This window comes from Mucor velutinosus (genome assembly GCF_035048745.1).
Source record: "Mucor velutinosus strain NIH1002 chromosome Unknown tig00001544, whole genome shotgun sequence".
Lineage (NCBI taxonomy): Eukaryota > Fungi > Mucoromycota > Mucoromycetes > Mucorales > Mucoraceae > Mucor > Mucor velutinosus.
Window position 1 is genome coordinate 2,202,068 of NW_027041908.1, and position 26,827 is coordinate 2,228,894.

The 26,827-nt window shown below is 40.6% G+C and overlaps 4 protein-coding genes across 4 annotated transcripts; 3 read left to right on the forward strand and 1 right to left on the reverse strand.

Annotated features, from left to right (window-relative positions):
• Window positions 1-1,768: 1,768 nt before the first annotated feature.
• ATC70_006008 (Cellulase domain-containing protein) lies at window positions 1,769-3,285 on the reverse strand (the record flags this gene model as incomplete). Its single annotated transcript, XM_064825290.1, has 2 exons — window positions 1,769-2,045; window positions 2,123-3,285. The coding sequence occupies 2 exons, from the start codon at window positions 3,283-3,285 to the stop codon at window positions 1,769-1,771; spliced, it is 1,440 nt and encodes a 479-aa protein (XP_064680667.1).
• A 2,066-nt stretch (window positions 3,286-5,351) lies between these two features.
• Window positions 5,352-6,854, forward strand: ATC70_006009 (uncharacterized protein; the record flags this gene model as incomplete). Its single annotated transcript, XM_064825291.1, has 3 exons — window positions 5,352-5,977; window positions 6,033-6,101; window positions 6,176-6,854. The coding sequence occupies 3 exons, from the start codon at window positions 5,352-5,354 to the stop codon at window positions 6,852-6,854; spliced, it is 1,374 nt and encodes a 457-aa protein (XP_064680668.1).
• Window positions 6,855-9,657: 2,803 nt separating this feature from the next.
• On the forward strand, window positions 9,658-15,459 carry ATC70_006010 (MFS domain-containing protein; the record flags this gene model as incomplete). The annotated part of the gene is made up of 1 exon (XM_064825292.1): window positions 9,658-15,459. The coding sequence occupies one exon, from the start codon at window positions 9,658-9,660 to the stop codon at window positions 15,457-15,459; it is 5,802 nt and encodes a 1,933-aa protein (XP_064680669.1).
• Window positions 15,460-18,730: 3,271 nt separating this feature from the next.
• On the forward strand, window positions 18,731-20,579 carry YCK2_4 (Palmitoylated plasma membrane-bound casein kinase; the record flags this gene model as incomplete). The annotated part of the gene is made up of 2 exons (XM_064825293.1): window positions 18,731-19,537; window positions 19,659-20,579. The coding sequence occupies 2 exons, from the start codon at window positions 18,731-18,733 to the stop codon at window positions 20,577-20,579; spliced, it is 1,728 nt and encodes a 575-aa protein (XP_064680670.1).
• Between the last annotated feature and the right edge of the window lie 6,248 nt (window positions 20,580-26,827).

Sequence of the window (26,827 nt, forward strand, 5' to 3'; positions counted from 1 at the left end):
GGTATAGGATACGACTGCTGGTATATGAACAAAGGGATGTAATAAGAGAGAAAGAAAGAGGAAATGTAAAGAATCAGACGAGAAAAAGAAAGTCGAAAAAAGGGGACAGCAAGGGGTACCAAAGTAAAATGATGGTGCACAAATAATAAATTGATGGGTAAAGTACAGCAAGGTTTACTTTTTGTGTGGGCATTTGAACGACAGGTACAACTGAACTATTAAATGGTTTGGTTTTGTGTTACTCTCAGTATTACATGTAGCTAATTTCTTGACGAGTCTAGTAATGGGATGTGCTCTGGGTTCATTTTCCCGGTTTGCAGACTCTTTGCCATCCTTGGTTTCGTCCTCGACGTACAGGCACATGAGCAATCTGCTATACTGCATTTTTTGTATATCCCAATCTTGTTGCTCTAGAAGGCTTTCACCGGGGATTTTTTAAACGTGGTTGACTATGTAGCTTGCTGCTGACGAAGCACGTTCATGCGGCCTTTCTTTAGTGGCTTCACATAAAGTTATCTTGGACTGCAGCATTTACGAGATTGTGGATACATCCTTCATCATGTCATATAAACATGAAATATGAAGTAAATCAGTGTCTTTATTAGACATTTGGCTATACCAAAACCCAACCAACATCTGTAATACGCTATCGACATGTATGCTCTTACTAGACGAGCATGAGTGGACCTCATCGTGATGTGCTCTGTTGAAATTTATAGCGTTGCTAGACTCCATGTTTTCTATGATCTAGGTAACCAACACGTTTATAAATGTAATTGAGGAGGTATATAGCTTATTGATATATGATCATAAGCGATCACTTTCTTATTTATGGCGTGGACATTGTCCTGTTCTAGCATTGGAGCCATTTGTGCATTCCTCCTCATTATCATCATCTGAATCCTAATTCAATACATCCACAAATGAACTGTTCACCGAATGATAAGCGTCAGGTGTAGACTATGCAGATGAAAGGAAAGGACAATTTGTAGTTTTCGTATGTATCTCACAGACAGATCACCAATTCAATAGTTTGACAGCGACGTCTATTGAAAAAAGGTGGATCAAACCTCTACCCTTTTTAATACTATCTCCGGCAAGCCCTGCTTCTTCTCAGATATACCCTAATCGAAGCAACCTCGATCTGGGCTACATTTACAAATCATGACATCAAAACATACCATCTGGTTTGCTGTATTTGTTCTTGATCCAGATCTACGCGATGGATTAGGATTGGCTCTATGGTTAGGACATCCCATCCTGATCTTTCATTTGATATCTAATCATGGAAGTTTCTAATCACCTTTTCAAGTTTGATTGATGTACAATTTGCACGCTAAATAGGCATGACGCTACATATCGTAAGGCGCTGTTGCTCCATGTACCTCTTTGTCAAATATGCGGAGCTTGTCTTTTATTGACACTCACTTGCTCGCAATCAGATGAAAAATCATGTCGTAAATCTATGCGGAGTTGCTCAGATGAACATGCAAAACGTTGAATACACATTTTTGGGGGGGGGGGGGAAACAGAACGAAATGTTTACTCATCATGGAACAAGTGGAATGGTATTTTTCATGAAATCTGGTTTATGTACAAGAAAGAGAGATATGTATATATAACACAAACGAAAAAACAAAGGTAAAGGTACAATGAGAATGGGAAATGTGCTATCGAAAAGAGGGATAGGATGCATGTGCTTTTTTTTTTCTGTTTCTTTTGCTGGGTGGAATAAAGGGAATAAGTGCGTCTTTTTCTTTGAGCTTGTTTAGGATGCATGGGATGGAGTAGGAGAAGTAGCTACGTTGGAAGACTCTTCATCGTCTTCGTCCACGTTATCCAACACCCATCCAACCTTCCAAGGCTTACCACACGTCCAGTATTTAGGGCTACAGACAAAATGCTCAATGTCTTCATTGGGATCAACTTCGCCGTCAGGACGCTTGCGACGCATAGCATCAATGTGTTGCAAGGCCTTGCGCTTTTCTTCTTTACAAAAGACCCAACGACAATTGCGGCAAACACATCCACCGCTCTTGTTGTATCTATATATATATATATATATACACATTCAGGATTAACTATTTGTTATGATTCTAAACATGTACACAATAAACATTACCGAAGGCCACATTTGTTGCAGAGATAGACAAAAGGTTTTCCTTTATCGTTGAAGATCTGGCTAGCAGGGAAGGGCCAGTTGAATGCCTTACGCATACAGCCATCGGATGCTTCTTGACAGGCTTGACAGGGGCCTTTGACTCGAGAAGGGCGACCAGATGATTGACCATGAGCAGTGGATGATTGACGACGAGCTGTATTCGATTTTTTTACACGTTTCACTTGATGTTGATCTCCTTCTTCGTATACGCCGTCTTCTTCATTGGGATGTGGATAGGGTGGCTGCTGGTGTTGCTGTTGATAACAGAATTGTTGATCTGAAGGTCGATGAGGAGAGAACATGGCAGAGGATTGCTCCGTAGCACCATTTGAACTACCAGCACTCTGATCAGATGAGGTGCTAGTGCGACGATGAGCTGATCTGGGAATTTCAATGATACTTGCGGTGCGAGTACGCTTACGACGGGACATACGAGGGTGCTTTGCTGGTAGCTCATCCTCCTGCTTTAGACTACGAGCATAAGCAACTCTTTTGCGCAGAGCAGACAACAATGATTGACCACAGATGACCTTGGATGTGCACTTTATGTCACATGCATCTCCGCAATCTGGACATGATTGATTGGCTGTATAACCGCTTTCATCATGATGTGTCGGTGCTGATTCCGTGGTATTAGGTGATTTTAATGATGAATCAGATGTGTGAGGCTGTTGCACATTTAATTGAAACACGACGCTTTTATCTAGAAGCGATGCTTGGAGAGCGTCGCCCACGATGGAAGGCGATCGATGAGGCACTGACTTTCTGCGATGATGGAGTGCTAAAAAGGGACGAACAGCATCACCATGAGAATATGATCTATTTTTATGATCCCTTGTGTTAGTCGACAAAAATCCCTGCTTTGGCGATAAAGAAATAGAGGGTGTAGACAATGAATCCTCGTCATCTTCTTCAGAATCGTGCAGTAAATCAGGAGGAGAAGCTGCCTGGTTGTTCACAACGACGGCATCGGATCGGGTCACAGCTTGATCTACTGAATCAAAAATGCGATTTTGTGATTGTGGCAGTTGCTCTGATGGTTGCTGTGGTTGTTGTGGTTGAGGCTGGCTTGATGTTTGATGAAGGTGGCCAAACTCATATGGTGTTGATGTGGATACATTCATTTTTTTAAAGGATAAAAAGAAAGGCTGCCAAGAGAAAGAAAAGAGATATTTAAAAGAATAAAAAGAAGAGAGAAAAAAAGGCGCACTGAACGTGTGTCAACCTTTTTATACAGAACGCTTCGGATAAGTTCGGATTTATATAGAAATCCTGGCTGAGACACTCAAATGTAGCGGATCAAAATAGAAAAGCAGACTCACCATGGCCCGCTCCAATGTCCCCGAACCAGAGCAAATAGTTCAAGCGAGATAAAAAAGAAAAAAAAAAAAAAAAAAAAAAAAAAAAAAAAAAAAGAAAAACAGAAGGCGAATGTTCTTTTTAAATTTGATAGATCGAACCATCATGCCCTTTTCTGATTTGATATTTTCCCAGAAATTCATGCTTTGGGCAAATCGCTCTGATCCAAGCAATGCCATCACTAGAATGAGCTACCCGAGATATCGAGCAAAGGATCTACGGCTATACGTTTTGTAAATAGATGCGTTATCATGTAAATTGTTTAGTCAGATGGAGAAATCTTCATTTAATGCCTCAACGACTCGTGGCGTCTCTTTTATCGGTCTCCTCCCTCTTTCATGCTGTGTGTAGGCAAAGTGCATGGGTTCATTTTTGAATGGCCGTCGATTTTGGATCAAAAGTTTGTTTGGGCTAAATGTAAGCAATTACTCACACTATTTGGTATATGCTTAAGAATCCCTGTTGGGAACATGTCTCTGCAAAAGAGCAGTTGATGTCAATTTATGCATAGCGAACTTCTTGAATAAGCAATCAATAGTAAAAGGACGTTGTTTGGATCAGTCCGATGACGGGCGATAAAGGAAAAAAGTAAATGTGCAATTTTGAATCAAGCACATCTTCAAACATTTGCTGCCAAAAAGTGTGAAATTTTATCCGGATCCTTATTTTTCACTAAATCCTCAATTAAGCAAATGAAGTAGACGGAGCATCATACGCCATGGATCAAGAATCGTGTACACATTGACGTTTTGAATTGTGCGACCACCATCTTGAATATGTTGTTTATGGCATTATTTTTGATCCCTGAAAAAAACGTCATGCTTATAAATGATGGGTAAGGAATACGCCGAGCAAATTATAGCCTTTTATGATGGGTAAACTATTATTAGCTGGAAGCTTAGATTACGAAGAGAATGAGCAAGAAGAGCAAGGATGAAGTCAAGAGAATCTGACACCAAATGCAACATTTGGGTATCAATGACGTTCATCTCCGCTGTATGTAATCGCCATCTTCCTTCTATCTTTTGGAAGATGCTACATTGCATCTGTAGATCACCAAGGTAGATCAGCAGAATGGCATTTGTAGCCTAGGGACAATAAGTTGCCTAGTAACTAAATCTAATTGTTACAACAGAGGCATAGCAACCAATGACCTAGCAGCAAATTGCCTAGCGACCAGGAACCAATATTTATATTTGGGGTGGTGTTTTGATCGCAATTGAAGTCAATCAGCTGCTGCATCCCTTGAAGATAAGTGATAATTTTGACATTTGTCATTGGGCGACCAAATGGACATGTATCCTCAAACTGATGGCAGGGCCACTCAATCTTTGATTCCATTGTAATTGGCCGGTGAATCTGATTTACCCGAATGATATGTTGGTGCAACTTTGGATAGGGAAGAATCTTCTTTCAATCACAGTTAAAATCTGATTTCTTTTTCTTGTTAAAAGCTATACGGATGTAAACATTAGAGTTATGACATGATGACGTTTTTTTTCAATCAAGGTACACGGTGCTAATGAAATTTCAACCTCACTAGTTGAAGTCTCGCCATTCACTACATGATCCAATGCGTAATTTAATAGGCCTTCTATTTAAAAATAAGAGCATCGGGCATCTATTTTTGGTACCAAACAGGTACGAAAAATCAATCTCGTTGTAGCACCCTTTTTTTGTTCATATTGAAAAATAGACCTCATTTCTCCTTCTCAAGCACCCCTACTACTAATAATAATAATTTATTTGGTTCCTCTTTCCTTCTTTCTCTCTTTTCTTTTCTTTACATTGCAAGAAAAAAAATCAAAAAATGGCCCAACCACATCCACAAATGGTACGAAATACACCTCCGCCTCCACCTCCAAAACATTTGGAAGGTTTAGGTTCGCCTATGCCAACTCATTATAACCAGCAAATGATGCAGCCTCCTCCTCGTCAAAATCAATTTCATTATTCTGCTACAAACAACTCTGCACCCTCATTATCCATTAATCGTCAATCAAGTCCTTTGCCTCCAAATGAAGGGTCGAAAACACCACCAGGCACTCGTACAAGTTCAGTTGCCAACTTGTCTATCAATGGAGATCAACTATTAGATCACTCTCATCTAAAGCCTGGCACAAAGGCTTCACTATTATCCTATGCTCAGACCATCAACATGTACAGAGAGAACGCTAAAAAGACAAATAGCCCCGATATTCAGTGTGATTTTGCTATTTTCATGGTAGAAGCTGCTAAACCAATTCAAGACGATGATGAAACTCGCTGGGAATACTTGGCTGAGGCAGAAAAGCTATTGAAGCAGTTGGCTGCTCGTGGTCATGCTGAATCACAGTATTACCTTGGAAACCTGTTTGCTTCGGGTCTATTGAGTAAGAAGGGAAAGAACGAATTTGACAAGGCATTCCCATTGTTTGTGCAAGCAACAAAGCATCACCACGCTGATGCCGCTTATCGGTAAGGTTAACATTTGCTTGGTAAATGTCTTGGTATATTTATTAGCTATTTATAGTGCTGCCAAGTGTTATGAGGATGGCTTGGGTTGTAGAAGAGACTATTCCAAAGCAGTGCAGTTTTACAAGTAAGAAAGAAAGCATCTCCTTTTTTTCTAGCAAAAGATTCAAACCATTGACCATTATATAATTCTATATATAGAAAAGCAGCTACTCTCAATCACCCTGGCTCAATGTATAGATTAGGAGTGGCAGACGTAAATGGAGAACTTGGGATATCAAAAAATCCTCGAGATGGAGTCAAATGGTTGAAGAGATCAGCAGAAGCAGCTACAAGCGAATACCCACATGCTATACATGAACTCGCTTTGTTACATGAGAAAGGTATACCCAATGTTGTGTTTGTCGATTTGCCCTACGCCGTATCATTGTACGTTCAAGCAGCAGAGCTTGGTTATGCACCTTCCGCTTTTCGATTAGGCGAATGCTACGAATATGGAAAACTTGAATGCAACCCTGATCCCGCCATGTCGATTCATTTTTACACCATTGCAGCTCAGCAAGGTTATCGTGAAGCTTGCTTTGCTTTGACTGCTTGGTATCTAGTTGGATCGCCTCAAGTGTTACCACAATCTGATGAAGATGCATATTTATGGGCGAGACGTGCTGCTGAGAAGGAGCTTCCCAAAGCTGAATATGCTGTTGGTTATTTCACTGAAGTAGGCATTGGCATTGCGAAGAATCCAGCCGAGGCTATGGAATGGTATAAAAAGGCTGCAGAACACGGGGATAAGCGAGCTATTCAACGTCTACAGGGGAAACATGTTGAAACAAAATCAAAGAAAAAGAATGGCTCACAAGACGACTGTAATATCATGTAAAAAAAAAAAAAAAAGAATAATAGCGCACCTTTCCATTCACAACTAAAAATCGAACAGCAACACTCACAACATACACGCTTTCGCACAATTCACAGCAAATTCATAAATAAACAGGACTCTTATTATTCTTTCAAAAAGGTGGGCGCAATTGCAAGATTCTAAAGAGATACACTCAGAACTTCATGAGCTGAGGATGCAATTGTTCAATTATTAGTTGCCTCATTCCTGAATGTTGACAGGTATAGCTTCCAAGTGCATACATGCCTTGATGTCCTTATATTTAGAAAAGCAATAGCACCTTGTATAGTGTAGTCAGGCAGCATTGCTTCAGTCAAAACCCAAATGGACGTAAATGCTTATATATGATATAGATTAAGTACCTGATCCAGATCGAAAATGGTAACTGTAGAGCCCAATCCTTCAATTTTGCAAAGCAGCATGATCTGACTGAGAAATGTTGAAAGTTCCCAACGAAAGCAGCAATTTTTTGAGAAAGGGATCATATCGCACTTGCTACAGTCAAAACAGCTAAATTTGCCAAAGAGTTACACTCTTCCGATGCATTTGCAGTGAAATCAGGTGTAATGGATTTCACAAAAAAAAAATAAAGCAATAGTAAAATACAATAGAAATCAACTGTATTTTAATTGCGTATAAAATGAACTCAAGGTCCTGGAATTGAGTAGAAAAAAAAAGTATTTATACATTTGCAATTAGCTTGCAAGATTAGCGATGATAGAGAGCAATAGGTGCTGCTATTGCGATGTCTGGCAAAGGCTTTTGATATTTGATTTAAAGTGGTAATCAATGCAAGAGCAATGGCCATAAGGGTCGACTTGACTAATAACCTTGATGGGCTTGGGTGAGCTATCGTCATAGCATGGTTTAATGTAACCTTGATAGTTTGAGGTGTGATGTTTGTTATTCAAGTGTAGAACCCCTTTCTCTAGAGTATTGTGAAACTATGGCATCAAGACATAGTTGTCATATTTGAATATGCTGCTTGTTATTGATTTGATTTCATTTGGATAAAGATAGCATCACTTATTACGACCATCAGGAGTGTGATTGAATACGCTGTGATCAGAAGTGATCCATTCACACGATGTGCGAGATAAGGATGTATCATTACTTTAGTATGTTTAAATGGTATTTCGATGCACATTTGAGTAAATTCAAATAGCAGCATGGATTTGAAAGAATGGTAATTAATGAATTCCGGCTTTCAATACGGCTGCTTTTATGTGGCTATTGCATTACACCTCGCATAAAACTGTGTGATAGACGCCAGATCAAATAATTACATCTTATCTTACTTTTAAAGAAAGAACCTAAACTGTATCTATGTAAATACCCGTTTATTATAAAAACTATAGCATGATATATGACAGATCAATAGGAAATCAACTAGTTGTAACCCTTCGCTGCTTCAACCTCTTAGCCAATCAGATTGCTTGAATACTTCGCTGACCTAAAAAAAATTTTGCGAGGGTTTCCCCCCTGTTTTGATGTGAGGCAAAATTTTAAGCGCCGCTATAATAGCAATATAACCGCAGCTATCATCAAACTTTCCCCAGGTGCTAGAGCATGCCTTACTTACATCACCTAGCTTTAGATTCAGGCGTTGAGACCCTCAATCATCACTAAAGTAAGTAGAGATAACCAAGTGGAGGCGGCCTATCTACCTCCTAGTCTCGGATAAAGTCTTGTTGAGCTTCAGGGATAGGCACATCCACACAACGTAAAAAAAGGTATGCTTCAAAGAAACATATAATAATAATAAAAGAAAAGAAAAGAACATATTACTATAGGAGTATAGTAATAGTAGGTAGGCAAAAAACGGATACTCACACAAAGTGAGTACTCAAAGAAAAGTATAACAAATACAACATCAGAGACGTTCAAAACAGCTCGTTGTTGTTGCAACAAAAATGCATACATGAGCAACATGCATGGTAATAATCGGATGTAAAGCAACACAACCAACAAAAGAAGAAGAAAAATGCAACAAAGAAAACATCATGAATGCATTATCATGAGAAAGGAAGCAATGATACAAACGTTCAAAGACGTTTTATATTATTGCAACCAGAAGAAGATACTTACCACTTACCGTCACCGTAGATAGACCAGAGGATACGCAACCACCGAATATAGACCAGAGAACGAGCATGCACCAAACACAATAGACCAGGAAAGACCATAATAGCAACAGTAGTAGCAATACCAGCGCCATAGACAAACCAAAAGACAAGCGACATCGGAGGACGAGCATGCGCCAAAGACAGTAGGCCAGAAAGACTGTTGCATACAAGCATGCATCTTAGGCTACATTCACTTTCTCCTCAAGCCACCTTTTACAGTGTAGCAGCATAGATGATGTTCATCGTATCACATCACATCTATGTTTACAAGTCCAGTCAATTGTGTGTGCACAGGTGCCTCAGGAACTACAATACATTCAATCTCCCCAATGTCAAAATATCGAGATCCACCTACACTACATGAAACATACCGACTTAGGTGGCCTCTCAACAAGCTATACCAACAATCCATAAGGCCCCAGTGGCCTGCTATTTATATACCATCTCAACGTAGTAGTCATTGACCAGGGATCTACCATATTTAAGCAAGCTAGATGCCCTGTAATAAAGAAGCTCTTTGCTTTCGTTTTAGATACAGTTGACAACTGATTATTATCATCGACTTATTATTACGAATTCATCATTTTTTTTAATCAAAACCTTGATTGTATCATTGCTACTACTCTTACTACTACTACTTCTCAATTTTGTATACTCTGATGTCTGCTCAAAGTACCACCACACCCCCCAGTTCCGAATCTAAGCCTGCTGGAAACACTGAGCTGCATCCTTCAGACGCCAGTGCCACCAAGGCTGTAGATATTACTGGCCCTTCTCAGTTTTTTCTCGCTGAAACGTCTCAGAAATTGGGTGGTCAAGCTGGCGAAGCTCCCACTACTACTGCTAGTGATGCGATGGACCTCGACCCCCCTTCCTCTGCTAGTTCATCTTCTAGTGATGTGGATCTTCAAGGTCGCACTGATCAGTTGAAGCTAATTGTTGACAATCAGCTCGCCGAAGTTCAGCTTCTCTCTACGACCTTGCTCCTCGAGCAAAGTGAGGAGGCCAGAGCCCAGGCCCTAGCTCGGTTGATCCAGTTGAATACGTCCATTCAAAGTATCATACAGATTCGAGATTGTTTGCTGGCATCCAAAGCTACTGCAAATGATAACCTCGTTTCTTCGGCTGCTGCTTCGTTTGGCTCATCCTCAGTCGATGGAGTCAAATCCAACAAGAGCGCCTCAGTACCGGTTTTCTTTCCCAACAACTTACCTGCATTTCAGTGGGTTGGTATGGATGAATTCGACCCCAAAAGCCCTATATTTCCTACAGTCGACGCTTGTCTGTTGAAGTTTGAGGATGTCATGTTCGCTTACAAGATGGATTTCGACAAGGAATATGCTCGCTTAGTACCACCTATGCTGTCTCCAGAACAACGTACTTGGTACGGCTCGTTCACTTCTGCTTGCACTGCTCCTGCATCGTGGAATGATTTCAAGTCGGCTATCAAGGCTCGTTATGGCATTAGCGTATTGGAAGAACGTCAACGTTGTGCGTCTGATTTGTTGAGCATTCAACTTTTGCCCGGTGAAAACGTGAAGGCCTTTCTTGATCGTTTTACTGACTTGCGTCGTCGATCCCTGGATCAAGCCCCATCCGATTACTTGTTGGCTAAGTTGTTCCTGGATGCCATTCCTTGGGTAGTCAAAGATAAGATCAACACCATCCGTCAATCCAAGGGCATCATTGATAGTTACGATGTTGACATTATCGTCAGTATCGCTCGTGAATCACTATCAACTATGACCGCAAATGAGATTGCTGCCATCTCAGCACCCGCTTTTGCTCGCACTGCTGCTGGATCTGCTGCATCACAATGGGCTCCAGTTGCGTCCCCCCGCCGCTCACATACCATGAAGGCATCATCCTCATCTACTGATGGTCCTGCCGCTGTGTCTCGTGCTGGTGTCTCTTCTGGCCGCGTGGGCAAGCCTCACTTCAAGGCTACCAAGTCGTGCACTTTCCACCATGGAAAGCCTCACAACCATGACACCTCGGAATGTAAGCTCTTCTTGGAAGAGTTGAAAAACAAAGGTGGTGCCAACTCAATGCCAACCAGCAACCAAGCATCGGGTCGTCGTTACATGATGTCGCTTGCGGATGCCAAGGCATCAGATCGATGCCGTACTTGTGGTGCCCACAATTACTCTGCTGGTCCCCATGAGTGCAACACGGCTGTGCGTACTGGTGATGCTCCTACTAGTACCTTACATCGTTTTGGTATGCTGCGCCTTCAAGAGGGCGTGGTGTCGTCTGCTACCACCGCTGGTAGCACTGCTATTGCAACTGCTTCTGCTGTTGATCCTACTGTGGGCTCGTTGTCTGAGGCTGGTGCAGCCAAGTTCTGCAGATACCATCCAAATAGCAAGACCCATAGCACTGACGACTGTGTTGAGCTTTTGCAAGTGATCAAAAAGAACCCTCCGCGTTCTCAATCTCGTCTTGCTGTTGAGACCAATGGTGGCCGCAGTGCCGCATTGTCGTCATCGTCTATTTCGTCTCCTCAGGCCCAACCTACTACTGGTAATTCTGTTGTTGTTCAGGAAGATCAGCAAAGTAACAACAACTCGAGTGAATCTGGTTCCTCGTTGTTGGTGCCCGCTGCTGTTGCTAAACAGAGTCGTCACGATCAAAGTGATTGCCACTCGGCTGTTGAGCCTATGGACATTGATCTACATACTGCAGTTCATGCACACAAATGTAAGGATAATCAACGTTCCATCTTGCCTGTTAATAAGTCTAATTCACTTCTTATTCCGCTTGTCGTAGAATCGCACAAGGTATATGGTGTTTTAGATACGGGATGTACATTTTCAATTTGTTCCCCTCGTTTCGCCAACCAGCTTGGTGTTCAAATCAACCGCTCTGTTCATGGTCAGGTCCAGTTAGGCCATACAGACAGTGTTAAACCTCGTATTGGCACTTGCTCACTTAAAATCTCGTATAATAAACGCAGTTTTATTCACACATTTGAGATATTTGATTTCTTTACTGATTCGGATGATTGCCCCATGTTGCTTGGGTTGGATATCATGCCTGATCTACAGATTGGAATCACTGGCCTTGCTTCAACATGGTTTGAAGAGCTTGGACCCAGACTTCCCGACCCCATTGATCCTGACATCGAGCCTAATAACGATCCATACGGATCACCTGCTGAGCGTGCAAAGGCTTTCAAACCTATTGAACAGTTATTGGTAGAAAATGCTGCCATTGATCTTGCCACTACTCATTGTAACTTGCCTGGTGCGATTGTCCAACTCGAGACAATCCCTGGTAAGGTTGCCTATCGTGCTCCCTATCCTATTCCAGTTGTCTATAAGGAAGCTGTGTCTAAGCAGTTGATGGAGTGGGAACGAGATGGTGTCATTGAGCGCAGTCCAAGTCATAATGGCTGGAATTCTCCTTTGCTCGTCGTTGCCAAAAAGAATTCTAATGGTGAATATTCGTTTGACAAGCCACGTATTGTTGCTGACGTTCGCCTACTCAACCAAATCTTGGTCTCCACTGACAAGTACATTATGCCTCGCATTGATGAGATCCATGCTCGTCACAGCCGCGCTGTCATGACGAGTTCCATCGACATCAAAAGTTTCTTCACGAGTTTCTTGGTCGATCCACGTCATCGCCACAAGTTAACCTTTACCGATCCATTCACGCAAACGCAATGGGTCCACAGGAAGGTTTGCTTTGGAGTAAATTTCATGGGCAATTTAGCTATGCGCTTGATATCCAATTTGTTTACCGACATGCTTGATCAGGTGTCACTTTATATCGACGATTTAGGGTGCCTTACGTACACTGACTCTCTGGATGAGCACGTTGCGTTAGTCGCTGAGGTGATCCGTCGTCTGACCAAGGCTAATCTCCAAATTAACCAGGACAAGTTTGTGTTTGCTCAGCGCAGTACTCATGTGCTGGGTTGGAGCATCATTCAGAACCGCCTTGTGCCTGACGCTCGCAAATTGACCAATTTTCATCTGTGGCCTATACCTACCACTGGTAAGCAGCTGATGAAGTACTTGGGGTTTTGCAATTACTTTCGAAATGTCATCCCTGGATACAGCGAACTGGCAGCACCTCTCGATGCATTGCGCAATTGTAAATCCCTTTCTGGTTTGTGGACTGATGCGCACACCAAGGCATTCAAATCGTTGCAGGATGCTTTGTCGTCTCCAGTCGCTCTCAGCCCAGTTGATTTTCGTTACAAGCTGCACGTCGCTACTGATGCCTCAGCTACTGCTATCGGTGGTATCATCTACTACATCAAGGATGGCGTGGTTCATTACGTTGTCATGGCGAGTCGTAAGCTTTCCCCTTCTGAAATGGCCTATTCTACCACCAAACGTGAGTTGCTTGCCATTGTCTACATGCTTACCAAATACCACAAATGTCTTTTCGGTATTGAGTTTGTCTTGCACACAGATCATCGCTCTTTAATCTGGCTTCAAACGCAAAGTACGCCCAACATGATGCTGTTGACGTGGTATGAAAAACTGTTCTTTGATTACAAGTATGAGCTGGTTCATATCCCTGGTACGCGTAACCTATTACCTGATGCACTCAGTCGGTTATTCACCTCTGACGATGACGAGGGTGGCAATAACCTGGGTGGGGGTAATCGTTATAACAATCAAAGTATTATGCTACCTGAAAAAAAGCGTAAACCTACGCGAAAGAACAAACATGGCTTCACCAACGCCAAAGAGTCCCAAGTCACTCAATTTTCTCTTGCTAAGCCCAATCACTCCAATCGTACGCAGTTCAAACGCAAGAAGCAGTTCAACAATCGAAAGCAATTGCAGCAGCTTTCCTTTGGGATGCCAACCGAATTGGATCCACACTATTATTCCAAGGAATTGAATGATAGCAATGTTGATATTTTTGATGCGAGCACCTACAACATGCCATCTGTCAGCGCTCAAGATTTAAAGAATCAACTGATTGCTGATGCCAAAAGTTCATACAATGGTTCATCTGGTGGACAGTCAGATTGTAATGCTCTTATTTCACGTGCTATGAAATATGCTGATTACATGACTCCTCCGAAGAAGGATCGTCTAGAGCTTGTTATGCGAGTGCATTTACTCGGTCATGTGGGCATCAATTCAATGGAAAAGATTTTGCACAATGATTACAAGGTACATTGGACCAACATGCGCAATGACATCGCCACAGTAACCAAGGATTGTCATGCTTGTCAATCGCATGGTATCTACCAAGTGGGATATCATCCTCCTCGTAGCGTGTTGCCAGACAATGTGTTCGATCATATAGCTATCGATTTAGGTGATTTCGCTACGACTTCCACCTCGGGCAATAACTTCCTGCTAGTCATTGTCGATTATTTCAGTCGATTCACCATTCTACGAGCTCTTCCTGATAAGAGTCCAATCACTGTTGCAAGAGCATTGCTTAGTGTATGTTGTCTATTTGGATTTCCCAAGCGACTCACTAGTGACAATGGCTCTGAATTTGTTGGAGCATTTATGAGAGAGTTCAGTCAGATTAGTGGCATGGATCGCTTGACCTCGTTGCCGTACGCTGCGCAAGCTAATGGTGTTGTCGAAGCGTATGTGGGCATTTCGAAACGATCTATCATTAAATCATTGACACACGATGCTGCAGAACCTGAGGCATGGGATGAGTATCTCGATGTCATTCAGTATGCCATGAACATTCAATACGCTAGATTGCATCAATCGCAGCCGTTTGCTATCATGTTTGGGCGTGCCCCAAATCTCTTCCAGGATTACACTCAATTGCCTAATGCTGACCAGACACCCGAGGATCCTACCAAGGAAGTCATTGATGCCCGCTTACAGAACATTAAGGATGTGGTAATCCCTGCCATCCATAAGCGTATCAAAGAAACACAATTGCGCGACCATGAGCGCTTCGAAAAGCATCACAAGATCATTGAAGAGAAGTATCCCATCAATTCAAAGGTCATGCTCTTCGACCCTGTCAGATCAACTAAACTTCACCCCAGATGGCTCGGTCCATATTTCATCAAGAACTATACTCGCAATGGTAGTTATACTTTAGCCGACATTACTGGTGAATTGCTGCCCCGTGATGTGCCTACCCAGCACATTCGCGTTGTCGATTTCTCGGACAATCATGTTACAAAAGGCTTACTTCCTCGCCACTATGAAGTGCAAGCCATCGTCAATCATCGCGTTGAAAGAAAGACTGGTCGAATGAAGTTTCTTGTCAATTGGGTAGGTTATCCGTCCTCGAAGGACAATACCTGGCAATATGAAAGCGATTTTGATTCCAAACGACCTATTCGCGACTACTGGGATCGCATTGCACCGGATCACAAGAATCCCAATCGACTCCTTCCCAACACTGTCAATAAGCGCAAGATTTATAGTCGTCGTAAGCATGCAGGACCGTCCGTCACATTGCGTTATCCGTCGATTCCAAACTCTCGTAACCACAACATTCAGCAATAGCCGTGATCTTTTTGTCCTTGATTTGTTTTTTTTGGCCTGAATATGGTTTTTTTTACAAGGTTTTTCTTCGATCTGCTATTCCCTTTGCTGCTATCATCTTCTGATAACCTCTCCTCGTATACCCCATGTATGTTGTTTTTTTTGGCACCATCTCGGTTTTTTTTACTTCATATTGGTTTCCATCGCTTTGCCTGTCTACCTGTTTGTATCGCCTTCTTGTTTCTTGGTTCTGTCTCTTCGTTCTGTGTTGTATCCTCGATTATTGCATTCGGCTCGTATGATATCCTAGTTTGTGGCTGGTCGAAAGCTGGGTGGGGGTAATGTTGCATACAAGCATGCATCTTAGGCTACATTCACTTTCTCCTCAAGCCACCTTTTACAGTGTAGCAGCATAGATGATGTTCATCGTATCACATCACATCTATGTTTACAAGTCCAGTCAATTGTGTGTGCACAGGTGCCTCAGGAACTACAATACATTCAATCTCCCCAATGTCAAAATATCGAGATCCACCTACACTACATGAAACATACCGACTTAGGTGGCCTCTCAACAAGCTATACCAACAATCCATAAGGCCCCAGTGGCCTGCTATTTATATACCATCTCAACGTAGTAGTCATTGACCAGGGATCTACCATATTTAAGCAAGCTAGATGCCCTGTAATAAAGAAGCTCTTTGCTTTCGTTTTAGATACAGTTGACAACTGATTATTATCATCGACTTATTATTACGAATTCATCAAAGACCCGATTAGCAGCCGCAACAGCAACATCAGCAGCAATACCAGCACCATAGAAAAACCAAAGAACGAACGCCACCAGCAGATACCAGACAAAGACCAAGGAAGCAACCGCCAGATATGATAAACCAAAGACGCAGGCAGCAGCTATACCAGAGAAGTAATGTCAGCAGCACCCACATCAAACAGGCAAAAATATTATCAAAAACTAATAAAAAATTCAATTAGTGTTGATTCTATGCCTTTCAATGCTCGTTATCGAATGCTACCTAATATATTCTACTTCATAAAAGCAGCACCAAGTCTTTCTCACAGTACAATACAGCGTTATCAGAATCCAGAGTGGTATTATCAATGAAACGGTTTCCAAAACCACCATGGTTTGATACTAAACGCGTTTTGCAAAAAGGGGAAAAAAACGAGGATATGGGAAAATGAGAGGGCGCTCTATTCGACGTCACGACCAGTAGCTTTGATCTTAGTCTTCTGCCGTGTCAGCTGTAATAGCGGCAGTTTAATTTGAAATCGTGCAGTGGTTATTTTCGTGTTCAACTTTGAATTGATCTCACATCTTTTAAAAGTTTTTGCTAAATTTGACTATGAAAGCTGTCGTTATCACACCCAACTCTCTAAAACATCTCTAGAGAACTAAAGAAGCTTCATCGAATGGTGCTGATTACTTTTAGCTTTCAGAACAAAAATAATGAGCAATTTTCAGAAATATGAAAATAGGGCTTCTGTGAACATGTCAAAATTTAGCATATAAGAGCCTAATAGAAAAAGTATTCATTTTTGGAGAGAAAAACGCGATCATTTGATTTTCAAGAATCTTCCCTTGCTAATACTAATGGAAAAACGATGATTTTCATGAATTTACAACGACTCAAAAAAAAATTGAAATAAAGCATCAGGAAGTAAAGCGTGGCTAAGAGGAGGCGTCTGTTGCTATTCCAAGCGCTCAAAACGCTTTGTAGCATGAGTTATTCGTGCCTCAAATTGGCTAGATTTGAACAGAATTCGTCCTAAAATGACGGCGTAGTGGGTTGCGTTGTCAGAAGAGTCAGTAAATTACACTTCTGTCTAATGGCCCAGATGCTATGCATTGTACAGAACTCGATTTTCAAGTGATAGGCGCTTTTATTATAATTCCAAGGCTCAGATCTTGCGTTTTGAAATGTGCGATTATTACAGTAATCTTGACACTTGAGCATTAATAATACTATGCAAGTTTGAAGCTAATGACTTGCTTGGATTGAATTAGATGCTCATCAGGTTATCAGGATACTTTCGATGGTTTTTCACGACAGAAATACCATATCTAGTCGTGAAGCTAGACTAAAAGTCTATCAACGATGTTACTCATATTTAAAGAGAAATGCTGACACCGGACAGCCTGACTCGATGTCAGAATAATGGGGGCGAGCAAACAACGATATTTTTTATCAAAGTCGGGCGAATAGACATTCATGATGCCTACAAGTTCCGCTGTGGAATTTGAGGCTTTATAGACTAAAATTCACAGAAAAAAAATAAAACAGTAAAGTCAACTTGATAAAGGTATGTTTTATTATCAAACTGACAGGTGTAAAGTAAACTGAAGTCCCTCTACTTGACAGGTAGATGATCCTTCTTATATACTATAACAATGGATAAAAGTTCTATTAATTAGATTGACAAATAAGTCAACTCAGATCAACCAATGTCTAATCATGCTAAAAGACAACTCCAGCAAACTAATCATGATTTAGCTTTGCCTGGATGAATAATTAGACTCTCATCCAAAGTACCCTGATCTATCCTTTCTATAAGGATAGTTAATATCGATCTAGTAGCATGTATTCGATAGGTACAGTCTTCTTAGTCTATATCAATAGTGTTGTGCCAGAAGGGCTACAACTTTCTATAAAGATTAAGGTATTCTTGATGGGTAGATATGTCTGTGTTGTGCAACAACATGGACAAGCTATGATAAGTGAAGTGCATCTCAGCTATCTAAATACTGAGGTTCACCAAATGTGATAAGCGTTGTACAAGATAAATTGCTACTTTGACATTCAGAACTTAGTATAAATAGAATAACTCTTGTCTTCATCAATAAATCTTTAGTTTTTGTGTCTGATCTTATTCAACTAAGTCTTTTCTTGTTTTTATAATATCGAACATTTTTTATAAGCTACAAATAATAATCCTTTTATTCTTTGTGCTTAACATTCAGGAACGAGCGCGAAATTACGCCAGGCAAAGAAGATTGGCGAATCGAAGAACACCAAGAGCACCTGCAGCGTTTGTATCAGAACTTGGAAGAGTACAACGTTCAGATTTGGGCAGAATGGACAACCAATGTGATGGATGTGGAGCTTTGCATTGGGCCGCAGAGAGGGCTGTTCAACAGCGAGTAAACGACAACTGCTTTCATGCTTGCTGCAAAAAAGGTAGAGCTGTCTTGCCCCTTTTGCAAGAGCCTCCCGAGCCTTTAAATAGCTTGATCAACGGAAGCCATCCTCGGTCCTCTCATTTTTTGCAGCACATGCGACAATACAACACTTTGTTCGCATTTACATCATTTGGCACCGATGCTACGCCTGAGCAGCTCCAAAGAGATAGAGAGAATGAGATGAGAGGCGGCATCACGCCGGTTCGTGTTCATGGGGAACTCTATCACTTGCAAGTACCACTAAATTTGAGCAATGTGCCAAAGTATAGCCAGCTGTACGTTTACGACCCAGAGTATGCCGCTGCGATTCGCTGTGCAGACCCCAGAAATCAAGGATTGGACGACACGATCATTGAGCAACTAAGTGAAATGATTGCTGATCCTTTAGTTTGTGGCAATCCATTTGTAAGCATCTACAAACATGCTCACGAAATCCTGAAAGAAGAAGAAGAGAGGCAAGCTCAAGATGGTGTTAGCGAGAATGCTCACATCAGGCTCAGTCCTCAGATGCAAATGGAATTGGTTGTTGGCAAGGACAAACGCACTCAAAATCTGCCAACTGCTGTCAACGAGATTGCTGCCATCATCCCAAACGAGTGTTCTGACAGGAGTTTCAGAGATATTTTGATCACATATCGTAGCAATTCCTCGGCCAGGGCTCAAGGCCAGTTTAAGCGTATCAATGAGACACATGCTGCATATATGCCTCTTCATTATGCTTTGCTTTTTCCTAGAGGTGAATATGGGTGGAATTGGGGCCATCGACTGCAATCGTCAGCGCAAACTGTTGATGCCATGATTATTGAGAGCGAAGAAGATGAGACACCAGCAGAGCAACAACAACAGCAAGTGTCAGATAGCCGACTTACCCAGGGCGTGTTCTACAGATTTCGATTGCATGTTAGAAACAACGAGTCAAAGATCATTTTTTTTTTGTCAAGACGTCTATTTCAACAATATGTGATTGATGCCTGGGCAATCTGTGAGCAAAAAAAAACTGAACTGGATCAAAGTGAATCAGACGAATCTTCGCGCTGATGTGTATAAAGGACTTGCTGATGCTACCTCTGCTGCTGACTCAGACCTCGAACAGGTGGGAAAGACGTTCATCTTGCCCAGTAGCTTCACTGGTGGACCGCGATTCATGATGCAGCTATACCAAAATGCAATGGCTATCTCTAGATTCTTTGGTAAGCCAACGTTCTTCATCACATTTACTGCCAACCCAAACTGGAGGGAGATCCAAGATGAATTGTTGCCAGGCCAAACGGCCGCTGATCGCCCCGACTTGGTTGCTCGAGTATTCAACCTTAAGCACCGAGAGCTGCTTAAAGACTTGAAAGACAGAAAGGTCTTTGGCTGTTATAAAGGCATTGTAAGGACTATTGAGTATCAAAAGCGTGGTCTCCCTCACGGTCATATGCTATTATTTTTGGATGCAGAAACAGAGAGGATTGATCAGATCATTTGTGCTGAGATCCCAAATGTTGAAGAAGAACCTGAATTGCATGCAATCATCACTCGCAATATGATGCATGGCCCATGTGGCGAGCTAAACTCAAAGTCTCCGTGTATGGTACAAGATGCTTTTGGCAATGATGTATGCTCAAAGAAATTTCCCAAAAACTACCAGCCAGTAACGGTGACCAGTGCTGATGGTTATCCTACTTATAGAAGAAGAAGAGATGGTCGTTCTCATCAGGTGCGCGTTAAGGACAAGTTGGGTGTCTACCGCGATTTCCACATGACGAATGAGTGGGTAGTGCCATACAACCCTTATTTGTCAAAAAAATACAATGCCCATGTAAATGTCAAAGTATGTGGTAGCGTCCAGGCAATTAAGTACATCAACAAGTATATTTACAAAGGCTCTGATCAGACAACGCTCAAAACTACAACCACCACCACAGCCACTGAAACAGCAAATGCTGTAATGAAATAGCCACCCAAACGCAACTTAATTGAAAACCAAAGTTCATCAAATAGCACTCATTCAAATTCATGCTATTTGGATCTATTAATGAAAGCGCTCAAATGTACATCAAAAACCCATTTAAAAATACTAAAGTAAAGATACACGCTTATATCGCACATCGTGTGAATGAATCACTCCTGATCACAGTGTATTCAATCACACCCATGATGGTCGTAATAGGTGATGGTATCTTTATCCAAATAGAATTAAATCAATAACAAGCATATTCAAATATGACAACTATGCCCTGCTGCCATAGTTTCACAATACTCTAGAGAAAGGGGTTCTACACTTGAATAACAAACATCACACCTCAAACTATCAAGGTTAAATTAAACCATGCTATGACGATAGCTCACCCAAGCCCATCAAGGTTATTAGTCAAGTCGACCCTTATGGCCATTGCTCTTGCATTGATTACCACTTTAAATCAAATATCAAAAGCCTTTGCCAGACATCGCAATAGCAGCACCTATTGCTCTCTATCATCGCTAATCTTGCAAGCTAATTGCAAATGTATAAATACTTTTTTTTTCTACTCAATTCCAGGACCTTGAGTTCATTTTATACGCAATTAAAATACAGTTGATTTCTATTGTATTTTACTATTGCTTTATTTTTTTTTTGTGAAATCTGTTTAAACCTGATTTCACTGCAGATGTATTCTACAGCAAGATCTGAGCCTTGGAATTATAATAAAAGCGCCTATTACTTGAAAATTGAGTTCTGTACAATGCAGAACATCTGAGCCATCAGACAGAAGTGTAATTTACTGACTCTTCTGACAACGCAACCCACTACACCGTCATTTTAGGTCAAATTCTGTTCAAATCTAGCCATTTTCAAGCATGAATAACTCATGCCACAAAGCGTTTTGAGCGTTTGGAGTAGCACCACACGCCTTCTCTTGGCCACGCTTTACTTACTGATGCTTTATCTCAAAATTTTCTGGGTCATTGCAAACCCATGAAAATTCTCATATTTACATGAGTATTAGCAAAGAAAAATTCTTGAAAATCAAATGATCGCGCTTTTCACCCCAAAAATGAAGACTTTTTCTATGATATATATTAGGTCACATTGATTGTAATGATAAAATGCGACATTGGAAGCTCTTTCTATAAGACTTGCATACGCTAAATTTTGACATATTCATAGAAAACCTGTTTTCATACTTTTGCGAATTGCTCAATATTTTCAGTTTAAAAACTGTATATAATTAAAATCATTCGATGCGGCTTCCTTAGTTCTCTAAGTTTGTATTAGAAAGCTGGTTATAATAACGAGAGTTTTCATAGTGAAATCTGGCAAAAACGTTTAAAAGATGTCAGACAGGTCAAGTTTGAACACGAGAATACCTACTGCACAAATTCAAATTAAATTGCCGCAATTAGGGGGTGCCACTGCAGAAGACTGAGACCAAATCTACTAGCCGTGACGCCGGATAGGGCGCCGTCTCATTTTTTTTCCATATCCCCGTTTTTTTTTTCCCTTTTTGCAAGACGCGTTTAGCATCAAGTCATGGTCGGTTTGGAAACTGTTTAATTGATAATAACACTCTAGCTTCCAATAAATCTGTCTTGTACTTCTGGAAGAACTTGAAACTGCTTCTTTGAAGTGGAATATATTAGGTACTATTCAATAACGAACACTGGAAGGCGTAGAATTAACACTAATTGAGTTTGTTTATTAGGTTTTAGTAATTTTTTGCTTGTATGAGTGAGTGCTGCTGCTATTACTTCTCTGCCTTCTCTGCTGCTTGTTTCTTTTTGGGTTCATCATGTCTGGTGGTTGCTTCTTTGGTCTCTGCTGGTGACGTTTGTTCTTTGGTTTTTCTATGATGCTTGTGTTGCTGCTGCTGCTGCTGCTGCTAATCTGGTCTTTCCTGGTCTACTGTATCTGGTGCATGCTCGTTCTCTGGTTTATATCCGGTGATTGCGTAATATCTGGTCTATCTCTGGTGGTGATACGTGGTAAGTAATTTCTTTGATCTTTGTCTGCTCTCTGCTGATGGCGTTTCAAGTTCTTTAGTTTTTCCATGATGCCGGTGTTGCTGCTGCTGCTGCTGCTATTCTGGTCTTTCCTGCTGGTCTGCTGTATTTGGTGCATGCTCGTTCTCTGGTCTGTCTCCGGTGATTATTGCCTATACTTTTCTGGTCTATCTGTGGCTGTGGTAAGTGGTAAGTATCTTCTTTCTTCTGGCCGCAATGATATAAAACTTCTTTGAACGCTTATATTTTTGCGTCCTTTCTCGTGATAATGCATTCATGATGTTTGCCTTGTTGCACTTTTTCTTCTTCTTTTTCTTTTGTTGGTGGTGTTTCCTCTGTGGCTTCACATGAAACAACATTAGTCATTATGTCGTATTGCAAACTTATAATACCACTTTTGCTTTTGCAGTTGTGCGTATTTGTGCCATGTTGCTTTACATCAGACTATTACTACCATGCACGTTGCTCATGTATGCATTTTTATTGCAACAAGAACAACGAGCTTTTTTGAACATCTTTGATGTTGTATTTTTTATACTTTTCTTTGACTCACTTCGCGTGAGTGTCTCTTTTTTTGTCTACATAATATTACTATACTCTTGTAGTATTATGTTCATTTGTTCCTTTTATTATGTTTCTTTTGAAGCATACTTTTTTACGTTGTGTGGATGCGCCTATCCCTGAAGCTCAACAAGACTTTATCCGAGGCTAGGAGGTAGATAGGCCGCCTCCACTTGGTTATCGCTACTTACTTTAGTGATAATTGAGAGTCTCAACGCCTGAATCTAAAGCTAGATGATGTAAGTAAGACATGCTCTAGCACCTGGGGGAAGTTTGATGATAGCAGCGGCTATATTGCTATTATAGCGGCGCTTAAAATTTTGCCTCACATCAAAACAGGGGGAAACCCTCGCAAAATTTTTTTTATGTCAGCGGAGTATTCAAGCAATCTGATTGGCTAAGAGGTTGAAGCAGCGAAGGGCTACAACTAGTTGATCTTCTATTGATCTGTCGTTTATTATAATTTTGTGTTTGTAATAAAACGGGTATCCAAACAGATACAATTTCAATTCTTCCTTATTCGAAATAACATAAGGTGCAGTGATTTGATCTGATATCGGTTACACAGCTCTATATGGGGGACGTTTATTGAATTTATTATGTGAAAAACGTTATTATATTATAGGTACAGTAGTACACTCAATACTACTAAATCCTCCCAGCAATACCGAATGCTTCGCCAAGCATGTGTCTTTTATCATCAGGTTTCAGCATGTGTGTTAAGCACAAAGAATAAAAGGATTATTATTTGTAGCTTATAAAAAAATGTTCGATATTATAAAAACAAGAAAAGACTTATTTGAATAAGATCAGACACAAAAACTAAAGATTTATTGATGAAGACAAGAGTTATTCTATTTATACTAAGTTTTGAATGCCAAAGTAGCAATTTATCTTGTACAACGCTTATCACATCTGGTGAACCTCAGTGTGGAATTTGAGGCTTTATAGACTAAAATTCACGGAAAAAAAAGAATAAAAAAAACAGTAATGTCAACTTGATAAAGGTATTATGTTTTATTATCAAACTGACAGGTGTAAAGTAAACTGAAGTCCCTCTACTTGCCAGGTAGATGATCCTTCTTATATACTATAACAATGGATAAAAGTTCTGTTAATTAGATTGACAAATAAGTCAACTCAGATCAACTAATGTCTAATCATGATTTAGCCTTGCCTGGATGAATAATTAGACTCTCATCCAGAGTACCCTGATCTATCGTTTCTATAAGGATAATTAATATCGATCTAGTAGCATGTATTCGATAGGTACAGTCTTCTTAGTCTATATCAATAGTACATATCTGAGTGTATATCGCTGAGCATACATCTTTAGCATGTATCTGGATATATGGCATGTCTATATTATATCGTATGCATGTCTATAGCATGTCTCATATATAGTCCAAGTCTGTAGTACATAAAGTATCTGTAGCTAGTATCGCGGATATAAGCATGTGTCTTATAGCGTGGATCATAAAGTGCACATCTGAAGCAACAAGCTCATATTGCATTAATCTTGGTGTCTATCCAGATATGGTAAACATCCGTAGTCAATGTCGGAATACAAGTATAAGTCTATAGTGCCATCCATGTCCGTGGTGCCATCTATAGCCTATATCTTATATAGTATGAATCTAATAGTACTAGCGTATCTGAAGTCCATATCTTCTTATAGTATAAATCGATGTCGTACATCTAATCCAGTGCACAGATAGTTTATATCTAAATCTGGTAACTGGATGATCTGTCGGAATGCAGATCATAGTGGATGTATTCCACATCCGTAATGCAAGGTTCGACACCAAGAGATTGTAGTGAAATTAGGTTTAAATGGTTTCAGGGGCCTACACTGCCGAAAAGGTCAGCTCCAGCCAAATTGTCCAAAATCGATCGCTCAAAGCCAACTTTTGCTACAATGGGGCATATAAACTTTTTTTTTGTTTGCCAGCACGAGTCATACAATGCCCTGAATTTATTTCGTAGACTTGACCATCACATGTGTGGAATACATCCACTGTGATCTGCATTCCGACAGTTCATCCAGTTACCAGGTTTATATATAAACAATGTGTTGTGCATTGGATTAGATGTAAGATACGACTTGATGATAGTATAAGGAGGAGGATATGAACTTCAGATATGCTAGTACTATAAGATTCATACTATATAAGATGTATCTTATAGATGGCACCACGGATATGGATGGTGCTATAGATTTCTACTTGTATTCCGACATTGGCTAAGGATGTTTGTCATATTTGGATAAGCACCAAGACCGATGCAATATGAGCTTTCTGCTTCAGATGTGCAATTTACGATTCACCCTACCAGACACATAAAGCTATACTTGTGATACTACTTGCTGCAGATACACTATGTGCTGCAGACTTATACTATATACAATCCCGTTTCACCAATACACATAATAAATTTCCAGGATGGCCATAAAATCTATCCACAATTTTATACTTTTCTTCTTATTTGATTCAGTTCCTACTAAAGTTACTGACAATTTGGCAGGCGCTAGCCTATTGATCACTGTAATCCATTAGAACTAATGCTACAGCTTTGAGTAAGATATCAAACAATAGGCAATTGTTAAATCTACACAATGAATACTGCTTCGTGTAAATTGTGCAAACGTCGTACATGATTTCCTTTAAATCCTCTTAAAATATCTGAATACAGCCTTATTTGTGTACAAGCTGTAGAAAAACTACCAATAGTGGCACCATTCCATGCGCATTTTGAGTCGGTGGAGTTGCTAGGGACTAGAAACGACGACTACTATTGAAATTGGTACATTAAAGCGTCTGAAGTGTGCAAGTATGCATCGTAATACTAATATCTAGCTAGTGATAGAAGCACAGGGTGTTTCGACCTACAGTTGTACTACGATATTATCCATCACATATAACAACTTTCTTCTTTTGTCAGATTATAGAAAATTTTACAAGAAGTTGCTTTATAAATCTCACAATATAGTTATGCAATCATTGCGATAACTGGGAGAGGCTATATCGTAGTAGTCAAAACGTCTAGATATATTTGAAGGTTGTGGTTTCGATCCCGTGTAGGACTGACCTTTTTTCTGATATAGCATGAGGCGCTAGTAGGTGCCTGCTATGCGGGATCATTTTTTTACGGCTTTAATTTGAAAATATCTCAAATCATTTTGAAAAACGGCATATACCATTGTCTTTTATTCATTTGTACACATTGTTAACTTCAGTTTACATTAATCCAGGCAATCTCATTGACGAATCTGGGCAAAAGTACCTCCTACTCATTAAAGTAAGTACGACATCCATCCTTTCATTAACATGTTTCTGACCAAATGCGCTATCATGGGGTACATGGATAGAATGGCAGATCAAGCAACGACTCTAGGGCCACTAACTCATTGCATACCTGTCTTTTTTATTTGCACCTTGGGCATTGAGAAAAAATGGTATAGGTGCAGACTTCAACGAGAATAACAATCCAAGATGTGGAAATTAAGGATCACACACCACATCATTATTGGATAGGGCGAAGGACACTGCTAGGACACAATTTGTGTCCTCGGATTATTAAGGCACAACCTAACTCAACTTGTCGCTTTTTGGTGGCAATAAAATGTTGCGGGACACAATTGCATTCTATTGTAAACTTGTATGT